This window comes from Gossypium hirsutum, chromosome D11 (assembly GCF_007990345.1).
Source record: "Gossypium hirsutum isolate 1008001.06 chromosome D11, Gossypium_hirsutum_v2.1, whole genome shotgun sequence".
Lineage (NCBI taxonomy): Eukaryota > Viridiplantae > Streptophyta > Magnoliopsida > Malvales > Malvaceae > Gossypium > Gossypium hirsutum.
The window spans coordinates 39,195,731-39,218,897 of record NC_053447.1 but is presented as its reverse complement, the minus strand read 5'-3'; the positions used below and the strand labels follow the sequence as shown (position 1 = coordinate 39,218,897).

General features: G+C 31.8%; 2 protein-coding genes across 6 annotated transcripts; both read right to left on the bottom strand.

Annotated features, from left to right (window-relative positions):
• Positions 1-728: 728 nt before the first annotated feature.
• On the bottom strand, positions 729-2,878 carry LOC107910809 (uncharacterized). The gene is made up of 2 exons (XM_016838745.1): positions 2,749-2,878; positions 729-2,311 (listed from the first exon to the last, which is right to left on the bottom strand). Exons 1-2 carry the CDS (start codon positions 2,876-2,878, stop codon positions 729-731), a joined length of 1,713 nt encoding a protein of 570 aa, XP_016694234.1.
• A 2,741-nt stretch (positions 2,879-5,619) lies between these two features.
• On the bottom strand, positions 5,620-14,732 carry LOC107911491 (transcription factor TGA1). Of its 5 annotated transcripts, none has more exons than XM_016839322.2 (10): positions 14,636-14,732; positions 14,345-14,415; positions 9,137-9,366; positions 8,958-9,032; positions 8,719-8,778; positions 8,571-8,648; positions 8,427-8,490; positions 7,702-7,973; positions 6,705-6,932; positions 5,620-6,175 (listed from the first exon to the last, which is right to left on the bottom strand). In XM_016839322.2, exons 3-10 carry the CDS (start codon positions 9,290-9,292, stop codon positions 6,017-6,019), a joined length of 1,092 nt encoding a protein of 363 aa, XP_016694811.2. In that variant the 5' UTR covers positions 9,293-9,366; positions 14,345-14,415; positions 14,636-14,732; the 3' UTR covers positions 5,620-6,016. The 5 variants fall into 5 exon arrangements, with proteins under 5 accessions (XP_016694811.2, XP_040960427.1, XP_040960428.1 ...); XM_041104493.1 differs by having other exon boundaries at positions 14,586-14,708; XM_041104494.1 differs by having other exon boundaries at positions 6,705-6,917; positions 14,586-14,708.
• Between the last annotated feature and the right edge of the window lie 8,435 nt (positions 14,733-23,167).

Genomic DNA, 23,167 nt, shown 5'->3' with positions numbered 1-23,167 from the left:
ACTGCTCCGATAATCGACTTATCCATACCTGTTGCTTGACATTTCTTTATGACCGTTTTCGAATCTCCCTTGATTGTAACTGATCGGAGACCCATTGCTAAGCCTAACTTTACTACTTGTAGGCATACATATGCTTCTGCGAGAAACGGAGATGAAATATTGGAGTGGAGGGTTGTTTTCAAGGCTTTTAACTCTCCCCTCCAGTCTCGAACAATAACTCCCGACGCCGATCTATACCTGTTAGAATCAAAGGCTGCATCAAAGTGAATCGTGTCCTGTGTTCTCGCTTCCCAATGTCTCTGAACTTCATCAGTCTTCAAGGTACGTTTTTCCATTCCCACTGTTTCAATCTCAGCTAAATAAACCTTTATTCTGTGAGCAAGGTCCCTTCCTGATACAATCTTCCTCTCATGCACCATTTGATTTCGTGAGTTCCATATTACCCATAAGGCGCAACAAAACACCTTACACTACTCATTGGTTCCTTTTTCGAAGACCCAAGTAAGCCATGTTCTAGTATTCTGATCTCTGTATTGTGTTACCCAAGTTATACTAATGTTTTGCCAAACTTCATTGCTTTTAGGACACTGCAAAAATACGTGGAGAGTGTTTTCTTCCCCGGAACCACATCGAGAACATCTCACGTTTGTGGTTAAACGTTTGCAACGTAGATTGACTAGTGTAGGAATGTAGTTCCAGGAAATCCTCCAGATCAAGAGTAGAATTTTTTATGGAAGTTGTAATTGCCATAATTTTCTGTAGAAATCTTTGAAATCGGTCTGTACTAAATTATTAGGATCCAGATTAGCATCTTGTAATAGTTTGTAAGCACTCCTTACTGAGAATTCTCCAGACGGTTCACCTTTCCAAACGAGCAAATCTTCACTATCTATAGTTGCAAGTGGGATCTGTAATATTCTTTGTGCAATGTCCAGTTGAAAGGTATGAGTAACAACCTCCACTTTCCACATCTTATGTATTCCATCAATAAGATCTGATACATTTTCCAGCTCTCCATTTTGATGACTATACTGCCATATACTAGGTTCGATCCCCGGGATCCACCGATCATTCCAAATAGAAATGTTGTTTCCTTTCCCAACTCTCCAACACAGGCCTTGAGTGAGAAGTCCCTTTGCAGCCCAGATACTCTTCCAGGTAAGGGAAGGTAAATTCCCCAACTCTGCACTTAGAAAATTTGAATTTGGATAATACTTTGCTTTAAGAACCTTGGCTAAAAGCGAATTCGGATAATTGAAAAGACGCCACCCCTGTTTAGCAAGCAATGCAATATTGAATTGACTGAGATTACGAAAGCCTAAACCTCCATTCTCTTTTAAACTACATAAATTTTTCCACGAGCTCCAATGAATTCCCCCTTTTCCCTGACCTTTTTTCCACCAAAATCTCTCAATGATTGCTTCCATTTCGTCACATAAGGATTTCGAAAGTAAGAAACAGGCCATTGAGTAAGTTGGAATAGCTTGCAAAGCAGCTTTGATAAACACTTCTTTTCCACCCTGCGATAAAAATCTCGTACTCCAATTGTCAGTTCGCTGTTTTATTTTGTCCTTCAATACTTGAAAGGAAACTTTCTTCTGTCGTCCCACCATGGTTGGCAGACCAAGGTAACGTTCAGACTCATTTGAGCTTCGGACTCTAAGCAAAATAACAATCCGTCTTCTTTCCTCCTCAATAGTATTTTTGCTGAAAAAGATGGTTGATTTCTCAAAGTTCACACATTGCCCCGAGCACCTTCTATATTCACTTAATATTGCCTTGAATGAAGTAGCCCCTCTACATGTTGCCTCCCCAAAAAGGATACAATCGTCTGCAAATAATAAGTGCGATATCTGTGGACCTCGTCTACTTACTTTGACACCCTTTAAAAATCCTTCCTCTACTGCTGTTCTCATGAGACTGGAAAGTCCTCCACATATAAGGAAAATAAATGGGCTGAAAGGGTCCCCTTGTCGTAGTCCTCTTTCTGGATAGAATTTCATTCCAACGGTGCCATTGATCACAACCTTATATGAGACAGTAGTCAAACATTTCATAATATTGTCAATCCAACTTTGAGCGAATCCCATTCGAGACATTAACTTTTTGATAAAAATCCATTCCACCCTATCATAGGCCTTGCTCATATCTAGTTTTACTGCCATGTAACCCTTTTTCCCCACTCTTCTTTGCTTTAAAGAATGCAGTATCTCATAAGCAAGCAAAACATTATCAGGGATTAATCTTCCTGGGACAAAAGCGCTTTGAGCCTTATCAATGCATTTATCAATCACCCCTCTAAATCTGTTCGCTATAGTTTTTGCAGTAACTTTGTAAACAACATTGCATAAACTGATAGGCCTAAACTGACATATTTGTGGGATTATTAATTTTTGGAATGAGCACAATATGAGTTGAATTAATAACACTGACCTCCATATCACCGTTTAAGAGTAGAAGACAAAATGAAATTGTATCCTCGCCAATAAAATGCCAGCACTTATAAAAAAAAAAGATGGCTGGGAGTCCATCTTCACCTGGCGCCTTAGTAGGTCCCATTTCAAAAAGAGCCTAACGAATTTCCTCCCTTGTATAATGTGCGGTGAGCCTTTTATTATCCTCGTCACTAATGCAACGATTAATACCCGAGAGTAGGTAATCACAACTTCCTTGATTCTCTGAGGAAAATAGATTCTGAAAGTAACATAGCAATTCCTTACATTTCATGTAGATTTTACGTGGCCCTACCATGTCCGGACTGCAAACTCTTGATCATGTTTTTCTTTCGCCTCTGAGTTGCTTGGCTATGGAGAAAGGCAGTGTTTTTATCCCTAATTTGAGCCAATTCAGTTGGCCCTTTGCTCCCAATATCTTTCATCTTTCTCTATCTACATGTTAAGCTGGATCTTCGTATCAATTATTTCTGCCATATTGCTAGCATCCCTTTCAGCTTCAAGCAATTCAGATGATTTTACTGTTAAATAATTCTTTTTCCCTTTTATGTTCTTTAAAATTTTTCCTGCCCAATCTTCCAACCCCATCTTTATGAAATCCAGTTTCTGTAGGAAGTTACCGGTTGACATCTTCCATAAATGTTCAGCAGTGTCGACAAATGAATCCTCCGAAAACCACCAGTTTTCGACTCTGAAACTTTTTTCATTCCTCTGTCTGATTTCCTTCTTTGTATCAATAAGGAGAGGACAATGATCAGAAAAAGAATGCACCAAATGCTGAACTTTTATATCAGAGAACAACGAAATCCACTTCTTATTTGCTACCCCTCTGTCCAAGCGTTCTCGTATATTTGTCTCTGGTAGATTGCCTCGTTCCCATGTAAACCATCTATCCACATATCCAACATCATTCAGTTAACATAATTTCAATGATTTCCAGAACTGTTCCATCATTCTCTCGTCTCGGGGTGTACCTCCTTAAAACCATACATGATTTCATTAAAATCTCTACATACTAACCATGGATTATTCTCTCCATTATAAAGGTTTTTCAAAATAGCCCATGAATCTTCTTTATCTATGCACGGAGTTCTATAAAATCCTGTATATTGCCACATAACCTCCCTTTCATTATCATGCACTATCACATCAATATGTCTTTTGGAGAAGCTTTATAGAGTGATATTGACCTCATACCTCCAAGCCAAACAAAGCCCTCCTTTAGTTCCCTCTAGATCCACCTCTATACCATTCACAAAACCACATCTTTGCCTAACTTTCTCCATTTGAATTCTGCCAATTTTCGTCTCCATAAAGAAGACAATCTGGGGGTCGTACGTCTTCAGCGAGTGCCGAAGTCTTTTAAATGTCCGTGAACTCCCCAATCCACGGACATTTCAACTTAGGATTTTCATAATTCCCTGTCAGCTTGCCACTTGGCAGTCGCCGATATCAATTGGATAAGATCCCTCGATCTCCTACCTCTTACCTGGGAGGTAATCCCCTCGTTCAGTAGTGAATCATCATTCTCCATTCTGGCTCTTTTTTTTACCTTCTTCTCCCACTAAAGCCTTATCCTCTAAATCATGTTCCATCGCATACTGGCCATAGTCAATCAATGAGTTAACCTGCTTATCTTCTTCGCACAAAGAGTCACCTTCCACATTAAAACCCAGAATTGGATCAACTGCCTTCCCATAACTCTTACTGCGTTCCATTCTCCGTAGTCCCCTTGCACAACCCCTATTTTCTTCCAGAATTCCATCTACAGCCCCCTCCCCCTCTTTTCGTAGCCAAACACTATTCATGGACAGAGCTCTTCGGGACTGTGCTCTTATTGATAAATCCCACCTCATATCTGCGATTTCTACTCCCATCAACATTTTTGCCTCACAAAAAGAATCATTGTGACCCAATTTTCCACAAAAGAAACAAAAAAGTGTCAGTATTTCATATTTAAACCGGACATATGACTTTCTCCCCCTGTATTCGAGTAGCTTCTTTCTTTTCAAAGGACGTCTGATATCAACTTGGACCCTGATCCTCATAAAATTCCAGTTTTCCTTCCCTAAATTAGTCCTATCATATTCCAAGTAATTTCCCAGAAAATTCCTCAGATTAGCTGCTAGATTTTCAGAAAACAAACCAATTGGAACATCATGAATCTGAACCCAAAAAGGGGTTAATACTAAAGGGACCTTCATGGGATCATCCTCCCATTTTAAATTATAAAGAATTAATAGATGATTGTTGAATGTCCATGGGGAGCCTTTCAATACCCTTTCAAGATCCATATAATGAAAAAATTAGAACAAAAACCTTTTTTCCCCAGATCTCGAATACGAACTCAACGAATAGGATGCCACAGATTCGCCATGGTACTTTTCATAGCAGGAAAATGAATGATACTTGCTGTAAGAAAACACCTCACCAGTTGAAGAAACTCTTCTGTTCTTTCCGTTCCAGGATTTTCTTGGATTTGGATAACATCATCCTCCTCTTCATTAATTGTTAATTGGGCTAAATCATTCTCCATATTTTTCCAGAAACAGAGGCGCAGGGATTAAGGAAAGAAGACAAAACAAGAAGATCAAAGAAAACAAGAAAACCTAAAAGCGTGCCAGAGACGGCAGACACAAACGTGCTAGGGTAGCAGACCTCCCTACTTACCTTTAATTAATATTTCTTTAGACTCATTGTTTAAGTCTAAATTTTTAATATCTCCTAAATTATGTATTTTTTCTTTTACAGAACTGACTTTATTATATAACTTAGAAAAATAAAAAGAAGTCATATCAACAAGACTATTTATACCCGAGATGAAATGTTATTTTCATTTTTAGAGTCTATATGCGTAATATGATTACAAGTTTTATCTTGAAATTGACACTCGATTTGTTTCATAATATTTGTTTCTGGTACCTAAGACCGTCTATTATCTTTATCGTCTTTACACAACGCCTAACGTCCTCCCTGAACTCAGCGGCAACAAGAAGACAGAATAACAAATATATATTGGTTTTGAAACAAATAACTGTAAAACAAAATGAAAATGTATGTTAACTATTTGAGCAAAAAAAATGGTGGCCTTGGCACTACCCCAAACCCATAACTTGTGTTCTCTAAATTCAGTTTACCGAAAGTTGAAGAAAACAACAAAAATAAATAAATGATAAGACTAGGTGAAGCTTTTATTTAACATACTCCTGAACTTTCCAATACATGAGCAACTTTTCACAATCGTGCATTGGCAATTTCCATAATACAAAAACAACACCAAAACTATGTTACACGATGAAAGTTTCAGCTGAGTATGTTAACTCAAATGTAGAACCTATATATATATATGTATATTATTTTAAGAATATTATACAATGTACAATAGTGCATTGAAAATTGATTTAGTCACAATCCTCCTTTAGGATTTAATCATAACTACTCATATGCACATCATCTCAGATATCTTAGTTTTCTTAAAATTAGCTGCTTGAAAAAATGTTGGCAGCATAAATTAAGGCTACTTATGTTTAAAATTGACCACCATGCATGTAGGAACTTATACACTAAGGCAAGGAAGGTTCAGGAGGACGGGTAGCCCATAGTGTACTCAAAGCTCGAAGACGGTGGAAGTATTCTCCTAAAGCAAGTAAGCCTCGAGCGGCCTGACGAGTTGTCAGGATGCGAGACATCTGCTGTAGCGTTTCCTGCCGAAGGTGATCAGCCTGCGTATGGAAATATATAGGCATTAGTTTAAACTTGAATAAGATCATTAAGATGGCTTCTCTTTGACAATAAAGTTTTGTTATCTAGACTCTTATACATCACTAAACTTAATTTTGGTGTGCTCATACTTTGTGACCCTTAGCTATGTTCTCTAATTGAACAAAAACCGTTTGTCACCAACCTAGTTCATAACAATAAATCCATTGACCAAGATTTCCATAGTTTCGCACCTTTCCGGGAAGCCCTAGGTTTTTCAATATAAGATAATTAGAAAATTTTCTAGGTTATCATATAACCCGTATTACCTGTCACAGTAGGTACAGCATATATAGTTAAACATCATTTTGAAATGAAAATGAAATAAGAATTTATTAAAAATCTCGCACTTGTTGATTATATTTTCACTTCAAATGCATGGATAAAGAACCAATTTCTGGGTAATATATATTGACTTGGAAAGAAAAACTAATTCTGGAAAGTTCCTAGAATAAACTCATGTGTGCCACCATGGAATGATGCAATTAGTACCTGGTTCACAAAGCTGACTAAAGCTTCTAACTTCTCCATTGCAGTGGCCACTTGAGGAATGTAACTATCTTCGGCCACTGGACCACCTGCCACGGTGGAAGACACAGTTTCCTGGAGTTTCTCCATACCTTGCGAAAGGGCGTCTTCAGCTTGCTGACAAGATTGTTTCAGGTTACAAACTTCCAAAATTTGTTGTTCTGTCAAGGGGTCAAGCTGAGGCACCAACACCTATAATAAGCATATAATCCTAGATAAATATCATTCAACATTTAGCAATATAACTTGGAATGGAATTCCGACGTAAAATATAAGAAATTATGCCATTCTAGTAACACATGAGTACAAAGTTACTTTGTTAAACAAGCCTTTGGCCAAGTTCGATGCTTGTGTCGTGAAACTAAATGTTTCGCCGGTGATAAGTAACTCTAGGAAACCCTAACAGAGAACAATTGCAAAAGGTTATCATAGATATTCAATGTACATAACCATTTTCTTTTGTTTATGTACGCATCAAAGGGAGGGAAGGGGGTCTTCTAATATGGACCGACAGTTTCTTCAACGATAGCTAAAATATTGATGTCAAGGGTAACAAGTGAATATCTAAAAGAGACCTGTCTAGATCAAAGAGAAGTATTTAGAATAACAATTCAAGATAGGCTACCCTATTGACTTAAGGAAAGGCAAGATAAACATGGTGAATAGATTTCCTAAGCAAGCATTGTTCCAAAGATTATAAGATCTAGAAATATTAATCAAAGAAATTTCAAGTCTTTTTTAAATGGAGGAGAAAACATCCTAAAGTTAGACAAGATATAAGAATCCATCAATAGATAAGTCAAAGTGTGAAACTATCGTAGTTGTTCATTTAAATTTAACCAGTGCCACCTGCAGAAAGAATTTGCAGTTAGACCCACTGCTATAGGCTCTTTCCCTCAAAAGACCTACATGAAAATAGAAATGCATGATCTACAGTTAATTAAACTGAATTATGCATCACCTTAAGAAGTTCTGAAGGGCGAAACCCTCCAATCCACGAGAAAAATCGCTCTGCTGATGTTTTCCACACACCAGATATCACATAGAAAACATCAGCCTTTGCGACTGTTGATTTCATGCGAAAAAGTTCAAAATAGTGGCCCATACCACTTTTCACAAGTATGCGAAGCTCTATATCACTTATATGGGCATTCAAAGCAGTCCTCAGTTCACATATTTGTCTGTGTTGTACATCCACCCAACGTCCGTACTCCATCTCAAATGCAGCAATCCCTACAGAATCCTCGGATCATGTAAACAATGAAACACAAAATAATAGATATCTACTTGTAGTGAAGATAAAAAGGCATGATACGGATTATTGCATCAAGATCATATTTAACTCATCGGAGAGTTTCCAATGAAGTTTTATATCATACCATAAGAAGTTTAAGGTGGTTCGGCAATTACATACCAACAACCAATTTAAAATAGCACACAAATACAGGACGCAGACTAGATTCGATTGGAAGAGTGTAATTTCTGATATTACTCATACAATAAGCTCAATATAATCTTCAAGTAGTGTGAAGGGAAGCAAAAAATGGATAGGTGGAGCCTATGCATTGGGCTCTAAAGATATGATGAGCTAAGAGAAGTTGAAATAGTTTTCCTCATAAAGTGTAAAGAGATACTGCTGAAGTGAACTACTCACTCATGAAGGGATAAAGGAAGTTGCAAACAAACCTGAGTTTACTGTTCCAGAGAATCCAATATGACTTCCTTCTAACACACCACCCATATAAAGACCCTGCAGTGAATGTTTTATTTATTAAATGGCTTTAAAATATTTTAAAAAGAGATATAATATGATATTCATCTTCTTCAAACCTGTTGCGTTACTCGTTGAAGCTCTTGCTCCAATTGAATTAACTTTAAACGACTATTTTCTAACTGTTGAACATATGCCTGAAAGTAACATCAAATCAAGTTATTTCAAAACTTCACATATGGCTTTCCGCATGCATATTCATCTTACCTTTTTCCGCAACCGACTTTTACGAGCAGCCTCACGGTTTTGTGCTAGACGTCTTTGTATCTATAGACATTAAAGTTAAAATGAATAAATAGATTATACCACTATTTAAGGTAAAAGGGTCACCTACAACCTTACAACAATTAATATGACACTTCATTCTATGCACAAAAAGATTAGACCCTATTCAATATTTATATCTTTCAGAAGGGTAAAAGAAATAAACAATCATAACTACGTACCTTATCAATGGGTTTACTTGCCTCTTGCTCATAGTTGTTAGTAGGTGCTAGCATTTCATGTGAAGTAGTCTCGGACTGGAAAGTAAAACAATATATATATATATAGGGTTATTTATCGTTAAAATCAGATAAATGTGTTTTTACTACATAGTAAAGAATTATATCTCCAAAATCTTAACCTCATTCTCTAGCTTATTATCCACTTCGACAATCAGAGATGTAGATGTATTTGGATTGCCATTTCTCTTAAAATTTTCTCCCCATATGCCAATTTGGTGGATAGGCTCATAGATACTCAACCTTGAAGGTACAAATTGGGGGGTCGGAGAGTTCATGCTTTTTGAAATGATAACGAAGGCAACTTTTGCACAAGTTGAATTGATGTCTAAGGCAATTGAGAGCTTAGACTCTGGAAGGAAACAGAAATAAACATGTATACTAGAAGAGTAAGAAAAACAGGCATAATAGCAAACATGCAACAAGCAACAGAGAAGATGATTATAAAAGTTAATTGCAACAACACTCTTAAGTACTAAAATGACATACATGCAACACAAACCAAATGGGGTCTAGGGAAAATTTTATATTTTGCTTTGTTAGGCAATATTTGTAGGAACAAAAGGCATGTTCAAAATGATGCATCATGATTTTGATTTCCTAAATCTTATGTTGATGACTACATCATTGGACTAGTTATCTCCGTCCAACTCATAAATAAAATATTAAACACCAATCATGGAATCCCTCTTTTTATTATCATTCTCCTCTATCCAACTCAGTCTTTAAGCTGTCAACTCTTGCCTTTATTGGAGCACACTATTCACTATCACTTGTGTCATAGTAGACCTATTCATACTCTAAAATATTCTTCATTATCATAAAAAATAATGATGTATTCTTCTATAGGACCTTTCCTAATGAGCATAAACCACTAAAACGTACTACTAAATCACCACCGGTTCACTAAAGCAAAGAATATTTAAGTGCAATCCAAACATGGTGCAAACTTTTCTTACTTGTTCATTGTTAAGTTCTTTTCAAAGCTGACCAACAATTAGATATCTAAACAAATACACTTTTTGGCGACAAGCTTTAGGCATTCGCAAGAAATTAGACAAGTACAGAGATAAACAGAGGAAATACATATTACATGTTTCCTTGTAATTTGTATTGTTTTCATGAACACAAGTGAAATAATAAGCAGAAACCAACAAAACTTCGATACTAGCTACAATCAAAACTTGAAGAAAAATCACTTCTTAACTCCTTCCAACTTTCACATACATACATGCATACGCTTCCATCTTATGAGAAAAACAAAAAATAATGAAGGAAAATTCGATTACGAAAACAACTTTTAATTCAAAGGACAATAATAGGCTCATTTTATTTGATTTAATATTAGTGTTTGGGATGGCACGGTAAATTGGTAACGGCAATTTGGGGGTACTTTACTGTTTTGGACTTTTGCATTTTTTTTAGCTGTGATCAACAAGAATACTAAAACTGAAAAGATAAAATCCCCTCAAAATAATATCTATTGTTTTGTTTGTAAAAATAAATATTTTTAATAAATTCTACATTGGATTGAGATTTGATTGAAAGATGACACTAATTTAATAAAAATACTAAATATTAGTAGACTATTATCAATATTTAATTCATCCTTCTTGTTATAAACAAGTCTTAAATTTTTATTCTTTGAAATAAGATTAAAAAGGTAATTAATCTTTTATTATTTGAAAGTTGATATGTTGTTAACTTTATATAAGGACTATGTATGTTAGGTTACTTTAGAGCATTCATTAAATTTCAATTTTTTTTTCTTTTCAACTTAGTCTTAGAGCATCAAATTTAATATAAACATAACCTTAATTGTTTATCACGACATACAACATAAATTTATATTATTATTAAATCTTTAACTAAACTAATATCACGAAATAATCCGACATCAGTTTAATTAAAAAAATAATATTATTTTCAATTTTAACATTCACATAAAATAGAAGTATAAATGTTATTTAGTGTAAAACTTTAAATATTTTTATGAATTATCTTTTGTCAATTCGATTCAAACTTTGATGTTGTATATTTTTAAAAAAAATTAAAGATTTTATATAAATTTTGACGTTTAGTCATATTAAGGAGATTTTTGCTTTGATACCTTTGTTAGGAGCAGAAACAAAAAATAGGAAATAGAAGAGGGAACAAGAAGAATAAAAAGGAAAGAGAGGAGAAAAATCAGAGAAATGGAGAAAACGGAAATTGAGAGAGAAGAAGCAAACAAAACATATTCATTTCATTACCCTCCATCCAATTACAGCTGCATATATGTATAACGAACTAACAGTACGAACATTTATTCAAAACGCCCCGTTTTTGCTAAAGTCACTGCGCACCATTTCATTAATCCTAAAACGCACTGTTTGCCATATTTCAGTTTTGACCTGTAACAAACTATTAAAAGGAATAAATATATTTTGTTAAAACTTACCTTTTAGTCAATTTCTAATTAAGTTAGAGTTGGATGGAGTCGTGACACCAACTTAATTAAGATTTTTATTTTAGTAGAGAGATATATAATTTTTTATTTTTCTCTCATTTTCTTTATTTTTTTCTTATTTTCTCAATCTTTTCTTTCTATTCTTTTCATGGAGAATATAAATGTTATTTAACATAAAATTTTAAAATGTTCTTTTATGTTTTAGTTGCTCACTGGGATTATCTTTTAAAAGAATTTACCACCTTTTCTTAAAAAAATATTTTAAGTATATTTTTATATAGATTCTTTTATCCCACTTCCGTATGTGTGTCATGATTCAAGATAAATTAAAAGGATGTAAATTTATGAAACAAATTCTAGGATATATAATTAGAAAATACATAAATGTAGAGCAAACTGATTAATATTAAGATGCAAGTGTTTTTGTTTAGTTAATAACAAAACATTGTAATATTTTTAATTAAAATATCATTTATATTTTTTTGGGTCCATAAATGTTAATATTTTTAAAATTATTTTTCTCAGCAATAATTTAAATTTAAAATCTTTCTCGGAAAGTGAAATATTTTAGGAATTTTGTATATGAAAAGTATTACAAAATTTATTGATTGTAATAGAAATTTAAAATTTAAAGATTGTGTTAATATGGAGTGCGTGGAATGAGTGTAATTAGAAAATAGCTATTTTCAAATATAATTAACAATGTGAACACTTCATCATATGAGAATTAAGTAGAGATAAAATAGTGGGCAAAGCTTTATTCAAACCAATAATTATTCTTAGGTTAAAATATTTGGGCATCCAAAACCTTTTATTAAGTAATAAATTAATTAGAAAATTTAAAGCAAAAATGAAATAAGGAAAAAACCCCACTGTAGAGGGCATACCTAATCCACAAGCAAAATTATATGATCAACGAATTGTTGTTCTTAAATTTTTATTCAAACTTTGGTGATGTGACCTAAATTATGAATTCTTGACCCTTTCCACTCATTGCCCCTTCACAGCTTAGAGGGGATAAAGCTGATCTCAACTTATCCAACGTCTCCCTCTTAACAAAATAGTACAAAACAAAGGAAGACCATCAACACCTAATTTTGAGGATTCAGCAAAGCAATTGCCTTCTCATTATATATAAAATTACATTAGATTTATATATTTTTATCATTCATTTTTTTAATAATTTCATCCTTGTATATTATGTTCTATTTATATAGATAATACATATCAAATTTAGAGTAAAGAAAGTTTATATTTATATGTTGCACATAAAATTTTTTTAAAACAGTTAAATATATATATTAATAAAGAAAACATTTTAGATTGATATAATTGCGATAGTGAATCAATTTAAAATTTCATATGGATGACACGTATAACCATATTGATAATTTTAATGGTTTAATTGTTAAAATATCAATTGTAAAAAAAAGTTACAAAAATATGTAAAGTAATTTTAATTTTATACCGTTGTAAATATATATATATATATTTATTTTTTTACAGAGGCGAAGTCTTTAGTAAAATATAAAATAATTATTAGTAGCCCTTGTTAAGTATTAATCATTCAATTTAAGTCTTTCAATTATTAAAAAAAAATTGTAATTTTAGTCCCTCCTAAAAATTAATTATATTTTTAGAATAAAATTTTATCTTTAGCCTCCTCATGATTTTAAAATTTTATCTCTATCCCCACCTCTAGACTAGATCAAGCTTCCTCAACAAGAGACTATTCTAATGAGTTGATAATTCCATATTCTTAATATTCAAAATTAGAGGATCAATTATGAAAGTATCCTTTTTGTTTATCAAAATCCTATTCATCATCCATAAACCATAGAAATGTACCAAATACACAATCCATCAAGAAACCCGAGAAAGTGCTTAAAGCAAGTATATCACCCTGATTCACATCCATTTTAACCATTGAAATTACCGTAAATTCCTCTTCTTTGAAAACCCAAAACGAACAAATAGGGAATTAGAATATGACTTCCGTCAATGTCACACAAAAATCACATCCATGGATCACTGACCCAAACCTTAAGAAGCTAATGAATCCTAAAAAATAAAAGCTCCTATATTAATTCACAATCTACAACCCGAAGGCATGGATGAAGCAATGATGGTACCACTCGCCACTTTTAACTTGAGATAAAACTTCTCCCACTTTCCACAACCAAAACAACACTAAAACTATTATCGAAACATATGTATTAAAAGTTAAATTATATTTTGTCCTATTTATTTAAAAAGTAAACAAATTTATCCTTATACGTTAGTTTAAAGAGCAAATTGATTCTTTCTAGTAAAAACTTTTATCAATTTCTATTGTTAAAAATTAGAGTTGCTGACAAAATAATCAAACAATTATACGTGATGTACTAGGTGTACCTCATTCTGACGTTTAAAGACTAATTTTTAACGATAGAAATTAATGAATTTTTAATAGAAAAACTAATTTACTCTTTTATCTATAGAGATTAATTTATCCATATTTTAAGTGAGGAAGCAAAATAGAATCCAACTCTTAATACAAGTAAGTCCATAATACTCTTACTCAAAACAACTCATCACACCATCCTCTTTTCAAATCATTTGCCAAACCCAAAACACCAATCTTTAAAACCAGATTGACAGTCCCCTTATACTCCAAAAACCCAATCACCCCAATCCAAGAGGAAGTAAAGAAAGAAAAAGAAAGCAGATATCAAAACAACACATCAAACCGCAAACCATGACTCCAAAAATCGACGAAATGCACAATTAGCCCTTAAAGAAAGTTAAAACACACCCAGCATCAACAACAAGAACCCAGCTTAGAGTCTTACTAGATTGAATTAGTAAACAGGTTGAACTTGAGTCTCTCCTTCATCCATACCTTCATCCCCTTCAAGCTCTTGTTGTTCACCAACATTCCATGTCTCAATAGCTTCAATGCCTTCCTCCTCCCTAAAGAATAAATTAAATTTCTTTTCGTTAATTGAGTTGGCCAGCCTTATATAATATAATTAATCAACTTCGTTTCAATGAAAAAAAAAACAGACAAGAAAGAAGGAGAATATAAGATGTATGAGTCACTTTAAGTTGGGTTGTAGGATACACAAAATCCGAATCTATACCATATTTGATAAATATAGACTAATAGAGGCAAGTTGCTGAAGGGCATTACTTTAAACTATAAATCGGCCACTTCTTTCATACATTGGAGTAGAAGCTTCAAGAGAACTTGAACTCATCACTTCTGATTGCTTCTCTCTATATTTCTGTCTTTGACTTTATAAAGAAAATATCAAAGGTCCCTATTCCAATTACTTTAATTTGTTTACAACAATTATATCCTGGTCCTATTTTTCATGGTATTAGTTCCGGAAATGACATATTCAATGCCATGACCTAATGCTTGCTAGGATTCCATTGATTCCGTATGCACTAGTTAGCAACATAGAATAAAAATAATAGTAAAAAGAATCATACATAATATTTAAGAATTAAAAATTGGATGATCCAGTAGGAGGGAGAAAAGGATGAAAAGAGGATAGGTTTGAATAATTAAATATATATATATTACTATACATGTATATTTAGGTATGGATGGGGATGATGGCTGAGAGGTGTATTCCAAATTTTCAATGGTTGGGTGAGTGATATTGCTTTTCATATTATTATTATTATTATTATTATTATTATTATTATTATTATTATTATTCACTGTTAAATGGTTTGAAAGAAAGAGAAGAGGAAGATAGATAATGTCCACGCAATTACAATGTGCAATTTTATTTTCCTATTAGTAGGGTTGTTGTATTCTCAAGTGCAATCTTAAGTGGGAGTTCTCCTGTTGCCACTAAGGATGGCTTGTGTTTGGTGTCACATTTCTATGAACATACAACATTCAATCCTCCAAAAACAAAATCATTAAATTAACTTCTTTCCCAACTCACACTTCTTTTTCGTTTTTTGTTTAAAAATAGGTGTTTTTGTATTTGCTACTTTGAAGGAACGGATATCTCCTGTCTGCCTTTTTATAATTTTTTTCCTTTTTTTTATTTTAATCATACAAGAAATTTAAAAATAGCTAGAAACAGTTTTAAAATAAATTAATTAAAAATTATGGTTCTTTTAATTTAAACCTTTTATATTTTTTAAGCTGCAATGGAAAAAATTTTTTAATAATATTTAATAATATATTTAAATATTACTTTAATATTTTTTGAATTTTTTTTTAAAAAAACTCGTTAAAAAACTCAAAATAAAAATTGATTTTTTTATTAATTTCAAAATGATATTTTCAAAATGATTTACGTTATTTTATTAATTTCAGTTTAACAGAAATATAAATTTATGCATTCAGTTGTAATTAATTATCCCCTTACATTCATTTGAAAACTTATAAGTTGGTTGAATTTTACGATCATTAAATTAGATTTTGAGTGAATTGCTCGAAATCATTATTGAAATAGACTAAGTGAATTAAAAACTTATTAAAATACTGTTTAACTCAAATAACATAATTTTTAAGTAAAAATTAAAACTCCAAAATAAAATTAGAGACTAAATAAAACCCCAAAAATAAATGAATGGTAAAGAAAAAAAACCGAAATCTATCGGGAAAAAACTGTGATTAAAAGACTGAAGCAGTTGATTTTTCTTTCTTTCTTTTCTTAATTTTTAATTTTAATGAAAAATCAATATTGTAGACTTGAAGTTGGTTGGTTTAATGGTATCATTATTTCTTTTAAAATTTTGATTTTAGTAAAGATGGGTTTTTCATTTTTGCATCACACCATAAAGCCATATTCGGAATGATGATATTACTCATTTTGTTGATTTTTGAATGCTTAATTCATGTATATGTTATTATTGTTATTTATTTGTGTATATTTTTTTAAAATTTTTTGAAATTTTTATTTTAAAATGGTTCAATTGATAATTTAATTGATGAAATCAAAAATCCAAAATCTAATTAGTTCATCATCAATGACAAATTAAAATTTAATAATTAATCATTTTGAAAATCTTTTAAAAGCATATGCCTCTTTTGTTTAATAATTAAAAAAAAACAAGTGCTTAAAATTTTCTATTTTCATCTCAACATCTAGGGTTTCAACTTTGGTATTAACATTCCTCATTTAAATTATAACGTAAACTTTAATTCTAAAAAAGAAAGTTTTTTTCGGAAATATTTTTTGAACAATTTAATTATAGATTCTGATTATATCTATTTTTTTAACAGAATGCCTATAATTACCCATAACTACTTCTCAACCCATAAATAGAAAGATAATATACTTTAACACACTTAAAGTCACACACTTCTGTATTAATAACGATACTCATTATCCAAAAATATAAACAACCATTGTTTAATAAACAATTCATTAAATATTATTGTCACGTATTTGAGGATATTAGCAGGTTAGATATAAATAACCGTTTATTATTATTGTTATTCATATCAAATTGAAGTATTACAATTTGAATCTAAATATAAATTAATTATATTATTGTCACATATTTAAATTCATTAAATATTGATATTTAGTAGAGTCAGAAATATTTTTTAAACAATTTTAATAAAAATAAAACCGATAATAGATTCAAATATTTAAAATTATATTTATAACCATAATCCAAAAAAACAAAATGAATTTAAATAATATTTGCATTCACTCCCAATACATTAAAATATTTAAATCCACGATTTGCACTATTTATTATCTTAATTTTGTATTGAGATATGCGAATCCATAGAAAAAGAAAACAAAATTCGAATATATATATTTGTTATGCACCCTTAATTTGGATTAAAATAGACGAATCCATTAAAAAAACAAAAGTTATATACCTGCAAATATTATCATCCAAGTGTTGGGTCGCCATGATAGATTCATTTCCAATTAATCAATTATGTTGAACCTCACTTGAGCTAACCCCTTCTAAAATTATATTCTTTGTTTATTTTTCTTTCTCAAAAAATTCTCTTTTACCTTTTCATATTTTCAAAAAAAAAAAAAACTAATTTAGGGTTTATTTGTTTCATTGAAAATAGTTTCTACAAAATGATTTATTTTCCTGAAAAGTTAATATTTTTTAGTATTTGAATGAATCTGTATAAAATATTTTATGTTATTTGACAGATTTCTTAAAAATATTTCATAAAAGCTGTTTTCAATTAAGCAAACATACATTTAAGATTTTCTTATCTTTTCATTGTTTAATTGAGTTTATTTTATATCTATATATTTATATTTTATATTGTTTTTGCATATATTAAAAATATTTTGTTAAATTCAAATTTATTACAACACCATTTTTTAGTTAGATGACTACCAAGTGAGTATTTTTTATTTAAAAATGTGACATCAACAAAATTGACAAAAAAATTTTAACAATGTCAACAATTGGACTTGATTTTTAAATCTAAAAAGTAGAGGGACTAAATTCTTGAAAATAAAAGTACAAATATTAAATTGTAAATTTGTGAAGAATACATAGGCTTATGACATATTTTAACATTTATACTACAAAATATTTATTATTAATATATTTATAATTGTAATAAATATTTATTATTAAAATATTAATATTGAATAATTTCAATGATATGTTAGGAATATTATTTAAAATTATTATTATTAAAATAAAATTGAAATATTAAATAATTTATTTATTTTTATTTCTTAACTTCCACATTCTATAGGCCCATTAAGGGGGTAGATGCAGACCACGAGTTTTAAAACTGCTCCATACCTAGGATGAGGATCAAACACTCAACCACTAGTTAAGGTAGGAGAGACCTTGCCATCTCACCTAACTCCTATGGTTGAAATATTAAATAATTTATTAAATAATAATATAACACCTCAAACCCAACCTAGACGTTATGGTCAAATCTAGAAAGTTACATTAATACGTTGAAATTTTAATTTCCAGAATGTGTTTTGTTACGAAATCGGAAATCAAAGTTTTATAAAAACTCGCCACAATTCCTTGATAGGAATATTTGTCATTCTTAAATCGTTTATGTAAATTTATTAATTGTTAACTTAAAAAGCTCAATTTATGAAATCATAACGTTTAAGATATTTGCTTCGTAAAACTCGTAATTCCGAATAAAACTTTGCAGCGAAAATTCAGGAGTTGATATTTGAAAACTGTAATTTCAACAAGTGGAAATGTATAATTTTGCCGATTGTGCATATTCTAAAACTCACGTTATTAACTTTCGAAAACCCATTTTAAATTTGCAGTAGGAAACTTCTTATCTTGTTTAATTTTGAATTCCAAGCATTATGTTTAATTGACAGAATTCATGTAGAAATCTTTAACTATGTAACAAAAACCCATAGCCAAAATTAAACCCAAAAAATTAGTCCAAAAACCAAAAGTCAAAAGAATTTAATTATTAATATTTCAAATCGTCTTATGTGAGAAAACCAATCCGAGTTCTCAAATGCTGCCCAATCCTAACTCTGTTGATTACTCGAAATGAAGAAATGAAAAGGGGGAGCTATAAAGCTCAGTGTGTAATTAAACTCAAATAGAGAACACAACTAGCACAATAAACAGATCAAAGTATCGTAGAAAATTTCATCAGACTCGAATGGAAAAATTGCACATGCAAGGTTATGTTAATACAAGATTTTCGGAAAACGAAATGCAAAATTTTCAGAAAAATTTTTAGCCAACTCCACTACACACCAAATTAGAGTTCCCAGAACTCGTCCATCCAAAAACACACCAATTAAGTCATCCGGGTTGCCCGACAATGATGACTTGTCACCTCAGGTTGCCCGACAATGATGACTTATCAATATGCAATTAAATTGCCAGATTAGATATATGTGGTCAAGCCATTACATTGCAGTCAAGCTGCCAAAATAGATATATGGTTAAACCACCAGATAGTGCAGATCATTAAACTGCCAGAACTTTCTCTTACCATATGAACCCAACCCCATGCAATGTGACATGACATACATATACAAAATCAGAATGGTAAGCATACAATTTCATGCTTTGCAGAATAGATATATCAGATTTTTCTAATTACAAATCACTTTAATTAGAAAAGCCACAATGTCACATTCTATGAGAATTGGACAAAACATAACTTATCAATAATCGTATATACTTAACTAATCTATTTTACATATTAGAACCACATTGTATAAGGCAACGTACCTCCAGAAATTATGCAATCATATTAGAACAACAATTTTCTTTTAACAAACATCATACATGTCACTTATCAAACCTATTGAATCACTAACCTAGAAACACATTTCAAAACACAACACTATCTAAAATTTAAAAAAATGGACCCACACGGCCTAACTTGCCTAGCCCGTGTGGCCCATACAACCTACGTAATCCAGCCCATGTGGCCTACATGGCCTGACACACGACCATGTGACTCACATGGCCTGGCACACGACCGTGTGGCTCACATGGTCCGGCACACGATTGTGTGGCTCACCTGGTCTGGCACATGACCGTGTGGCATCAATAGTGAATTTTCGGCATCACGTCGTTCACTTTTTTTGAGATTGTCGTTACACAACTTACTGTTTCTAGAAAATGATGATACAACACATTTCTAGACCCTAAAACAAAAATTAAATCGGATTAATTAGCTATGATATACTAAAAATCCAAACACTATATCAACCACACACACACACATTAAACATTCTTCATTAGTCCTAAAAATCAGCCCCTTACAAACATTTTCTAATGCACAATAATTGAAGCAACAATTCCTAATGCGCACTAATTGCTGGAGGAGAGTTTCGCTTTCTATGAAACAAAGATAAATATCCTTGATACGAAGAAAAATAGAATCGATACTTACACCAAAATGAAAACTAAACACACACTCAAAAGCTCGGCACAGATGTTAACATAATGGAACTGACAGCATAACAGAGATATGGTGACAACACAATAAAAACAACAAAAGAATGGTAACCGAGAAAAGTGAAAGAAAAATGAAGGAAAGAAAAGACAACAAGGCAAAAAAAGAGAAGGAAAACATAAAAAGAGAGAAAAGCCAACTGGAAGAAACAACAGAAAAATTCCACAACAAAAATGTGAAAATAAAAACGTGGGAAAGAGGGGGAGAGAGAGACGACAGATTGAAGAGAAAAACCAGGAAATATTTTAGGATAAGTTTCAAAAAAGAAAACTACCCATATCCCACTAAATCTCGCAATTGACCACTATTAGATTTCCCATAATTCAATTTTAACCCAACTTCATCCACATGGGTTGCATGGCAAGAAGGGATAAAAAAATATTTCCACTTTGCACACACTCTGGATTCAAACATGAGAGCTCTAGGTAAGCTGAAGCCTTACATTGAGCAAACAAGCTCATTCTTATCATTAATTGAGCAAAAAAAAAAATAGATAAGCTAAATGTTCTAAATCAAGGGTTGGAACAAAAAAATATATTAAAGTTTTAAGGGAAGGGATTTGAATATAGAACCTCTCATACACAAATACAACATTTTAACCACTAAACTAGATCAATCACTTGACATGATTCCTACAACAATTATTCTAAAACAGGGCATGACCCCTTTTGGTTCGACAACCCAATTTTTACTAACCCAGTTTTTGGGATATGACAAATAAATTATATTAATAATTTATTACATGACTAAATATAAATAATTAAATATGTTTAATAATACTAAAAAATATAATATTTTATATTAATATATTAATATTTTTAAATATTTTTAAAAATAAAAATAAAAATAAAAATAAAAATTATTATCAATATAATAATATTCAGTTCGATTTAAGCTATTTTTTATATAAAAATAAAATTACCTATAGAGGAGCTATTTTTCGGAAAATGACTTATGCTTGTTCAAAGGGTAAGTCATTTTACAGGAAAAAAACTTATTTTAAGTTGACTTGTAAGTAATTTTCCGTTGACTAAACTATTTTCTGTGAAACAAACACAGGAAAATGTAGAAAACATTTTTCGCAAAACCTTTTACATGTAAACAAACGGACCCTAAATTAGACGAAATTCAAAATTTTGGATCCTTTTAGTTTCCATATAAATTTAATCGGGTAGAATTGGAAATCAACACTAGCTAGCTCACTCTAGAACAACAAAAAGAAAATTAATAATAATATTAAGAATTAATACTTAATACACTATCAATATGTAAATTTATACATTGAGAGCTGTTGATACTTAATAATTTACGAATTCAAACCCAAACTAATAAGCGTGGGCTCAAACTAATGACCAGACTAGCCAAAACAACAAAAGCCCATAAAGAGGTTTGGACTGTACACATAATGGGACAGACCTCAAAGGCCTTGTAAGAGATCCCTCCTTTATTAGGGATGGCAATGGAGCAGAGCAACGGCAAATGAAGCTAAAGCCACCACCACTCCACAATTGGCACATTCTGCTCCACCACCCACCCCGTTCCACTATGGAGGTACAATCTTGAATATCACAACCACCTCTATAAATGTTGGATGCATCCATCATTGCTCCACCCCATCTCGCTTCGATTCGGTTCAATTTTTTCTACTTATCATTAGTGTTTTCAATCTTCTTGAAGCTAAATAAATATTTAAACATAATTCTTCAAACATATTTAAACATAAATATATGATTTTTATCTATAAAATATTATTACATTCTTACCCTTTTAATAGTTAGATATATACAAAGGTAAAATGGTAATTTTATATAGTGGAGTGGAGTAGGGCGGGACGGGATAAGCAATTACCATACCTACTCCATACCCACTGTTCAAAAGAAAAAAATCCACCCCGCCCCCTCTGTATAAACTTTTTAAAGGAAACAATCAACTCCATTCGAAACAAATTGGTTTAGAATCCATTGGCCAGTTCAGGTTTTTTCATCCTTATCCTTTACAAAGTACAAACGCTATCCATAAAGCATCATCTCCTATATTCTTAAAGGAACAAAAAGCTTCTATAACAATAAACCATTAGCACAAAATGAATAAGGGATTTAACAATCTTGAATTTGTGGAGGAAGGCTTGTGTGCAAATAGTTGAGTTTGGGCACTTACCTAAGCAACCTTGGGCAAGGAACAGAAAGCATATAAATTCTCAATGCACGTCACTAGCAAGGTATATACACCATTTGACCCAGTACCTTATTAACATTGATTTTCCTTACAACATTACTGACTTAAGCATTATAGGGTGCTCTAGAGATCAAACTGCGATGCCATTAAATTGATTTATCCTTTCGCAAATCACTTATAGCTCACCAATGATAATTTCATCCCAACCTTATAAACTTAACATTAATAATTAGTGTCGTCTTTGGGAAAATCTACTAAAAAGTCACGAATTCTCCTACTAAGCAATACAATCGAAGCATTACAGATACATAGAACCTTGAACCTTGATCATCGTTTTAAACAAATGCCTTTCAATCACTCATAGTTACCCTAACAACAAAGCCTCTTCCAATACCAACAATCACCAGGAATATTATGTAACCTCCCTACCCAACCTAGATGTTATGGCTAGATTGAGAAAGCTACATTAGCCATCGAAATGACTAAGCAAACCATTTGACCTTTGAAAATCCTTAACACGGGTAATTTTGAAGAAAACCATTATTGATGATCCAAGTTAGATAAACCATTCGTTTATTGGGTAATCTTATAAAAACAAACCTAATTTGT

Bases quoted from the DNA above. Each gene is read 5' to 3' on its own strand.
- LOC107911491 (XM_041104493.1), bottom strand. From the start codon at position 14,632: ATGCCCTTCAGCAACTTGCCTCTATTAGTCTATATTTATCAAATATG. The intron at 14,416-14,585 runs GTATAGATTCGG...TTTATTCTTTAG, and splicing joins GTCTATATTTATCAAATATG to GGAGGAGGAAGGCATTGAAG. The intron at 8,779-8,957 runs GTACGTAGTTAT...TAATGTCTATAG, and splicing joins CAAGTAAACCCATTGATAAG to ATACAAAGACGTCTAGCACA.
- LOC107910809 (XM_016838745.1), bottom strand. From the start codon at position 2,878: ATGAAAGATATTGGGAGCAAAGGGCCAACTGAATTGGCTCAAATTAGG. The intron at 2,312-2,748 runs GTAGGGCCACGT...CAAAAACTATAG, and splicing joins GAGTTTGCAGTCCGGACATG to CGAACAGATTTAGAGGGGTG.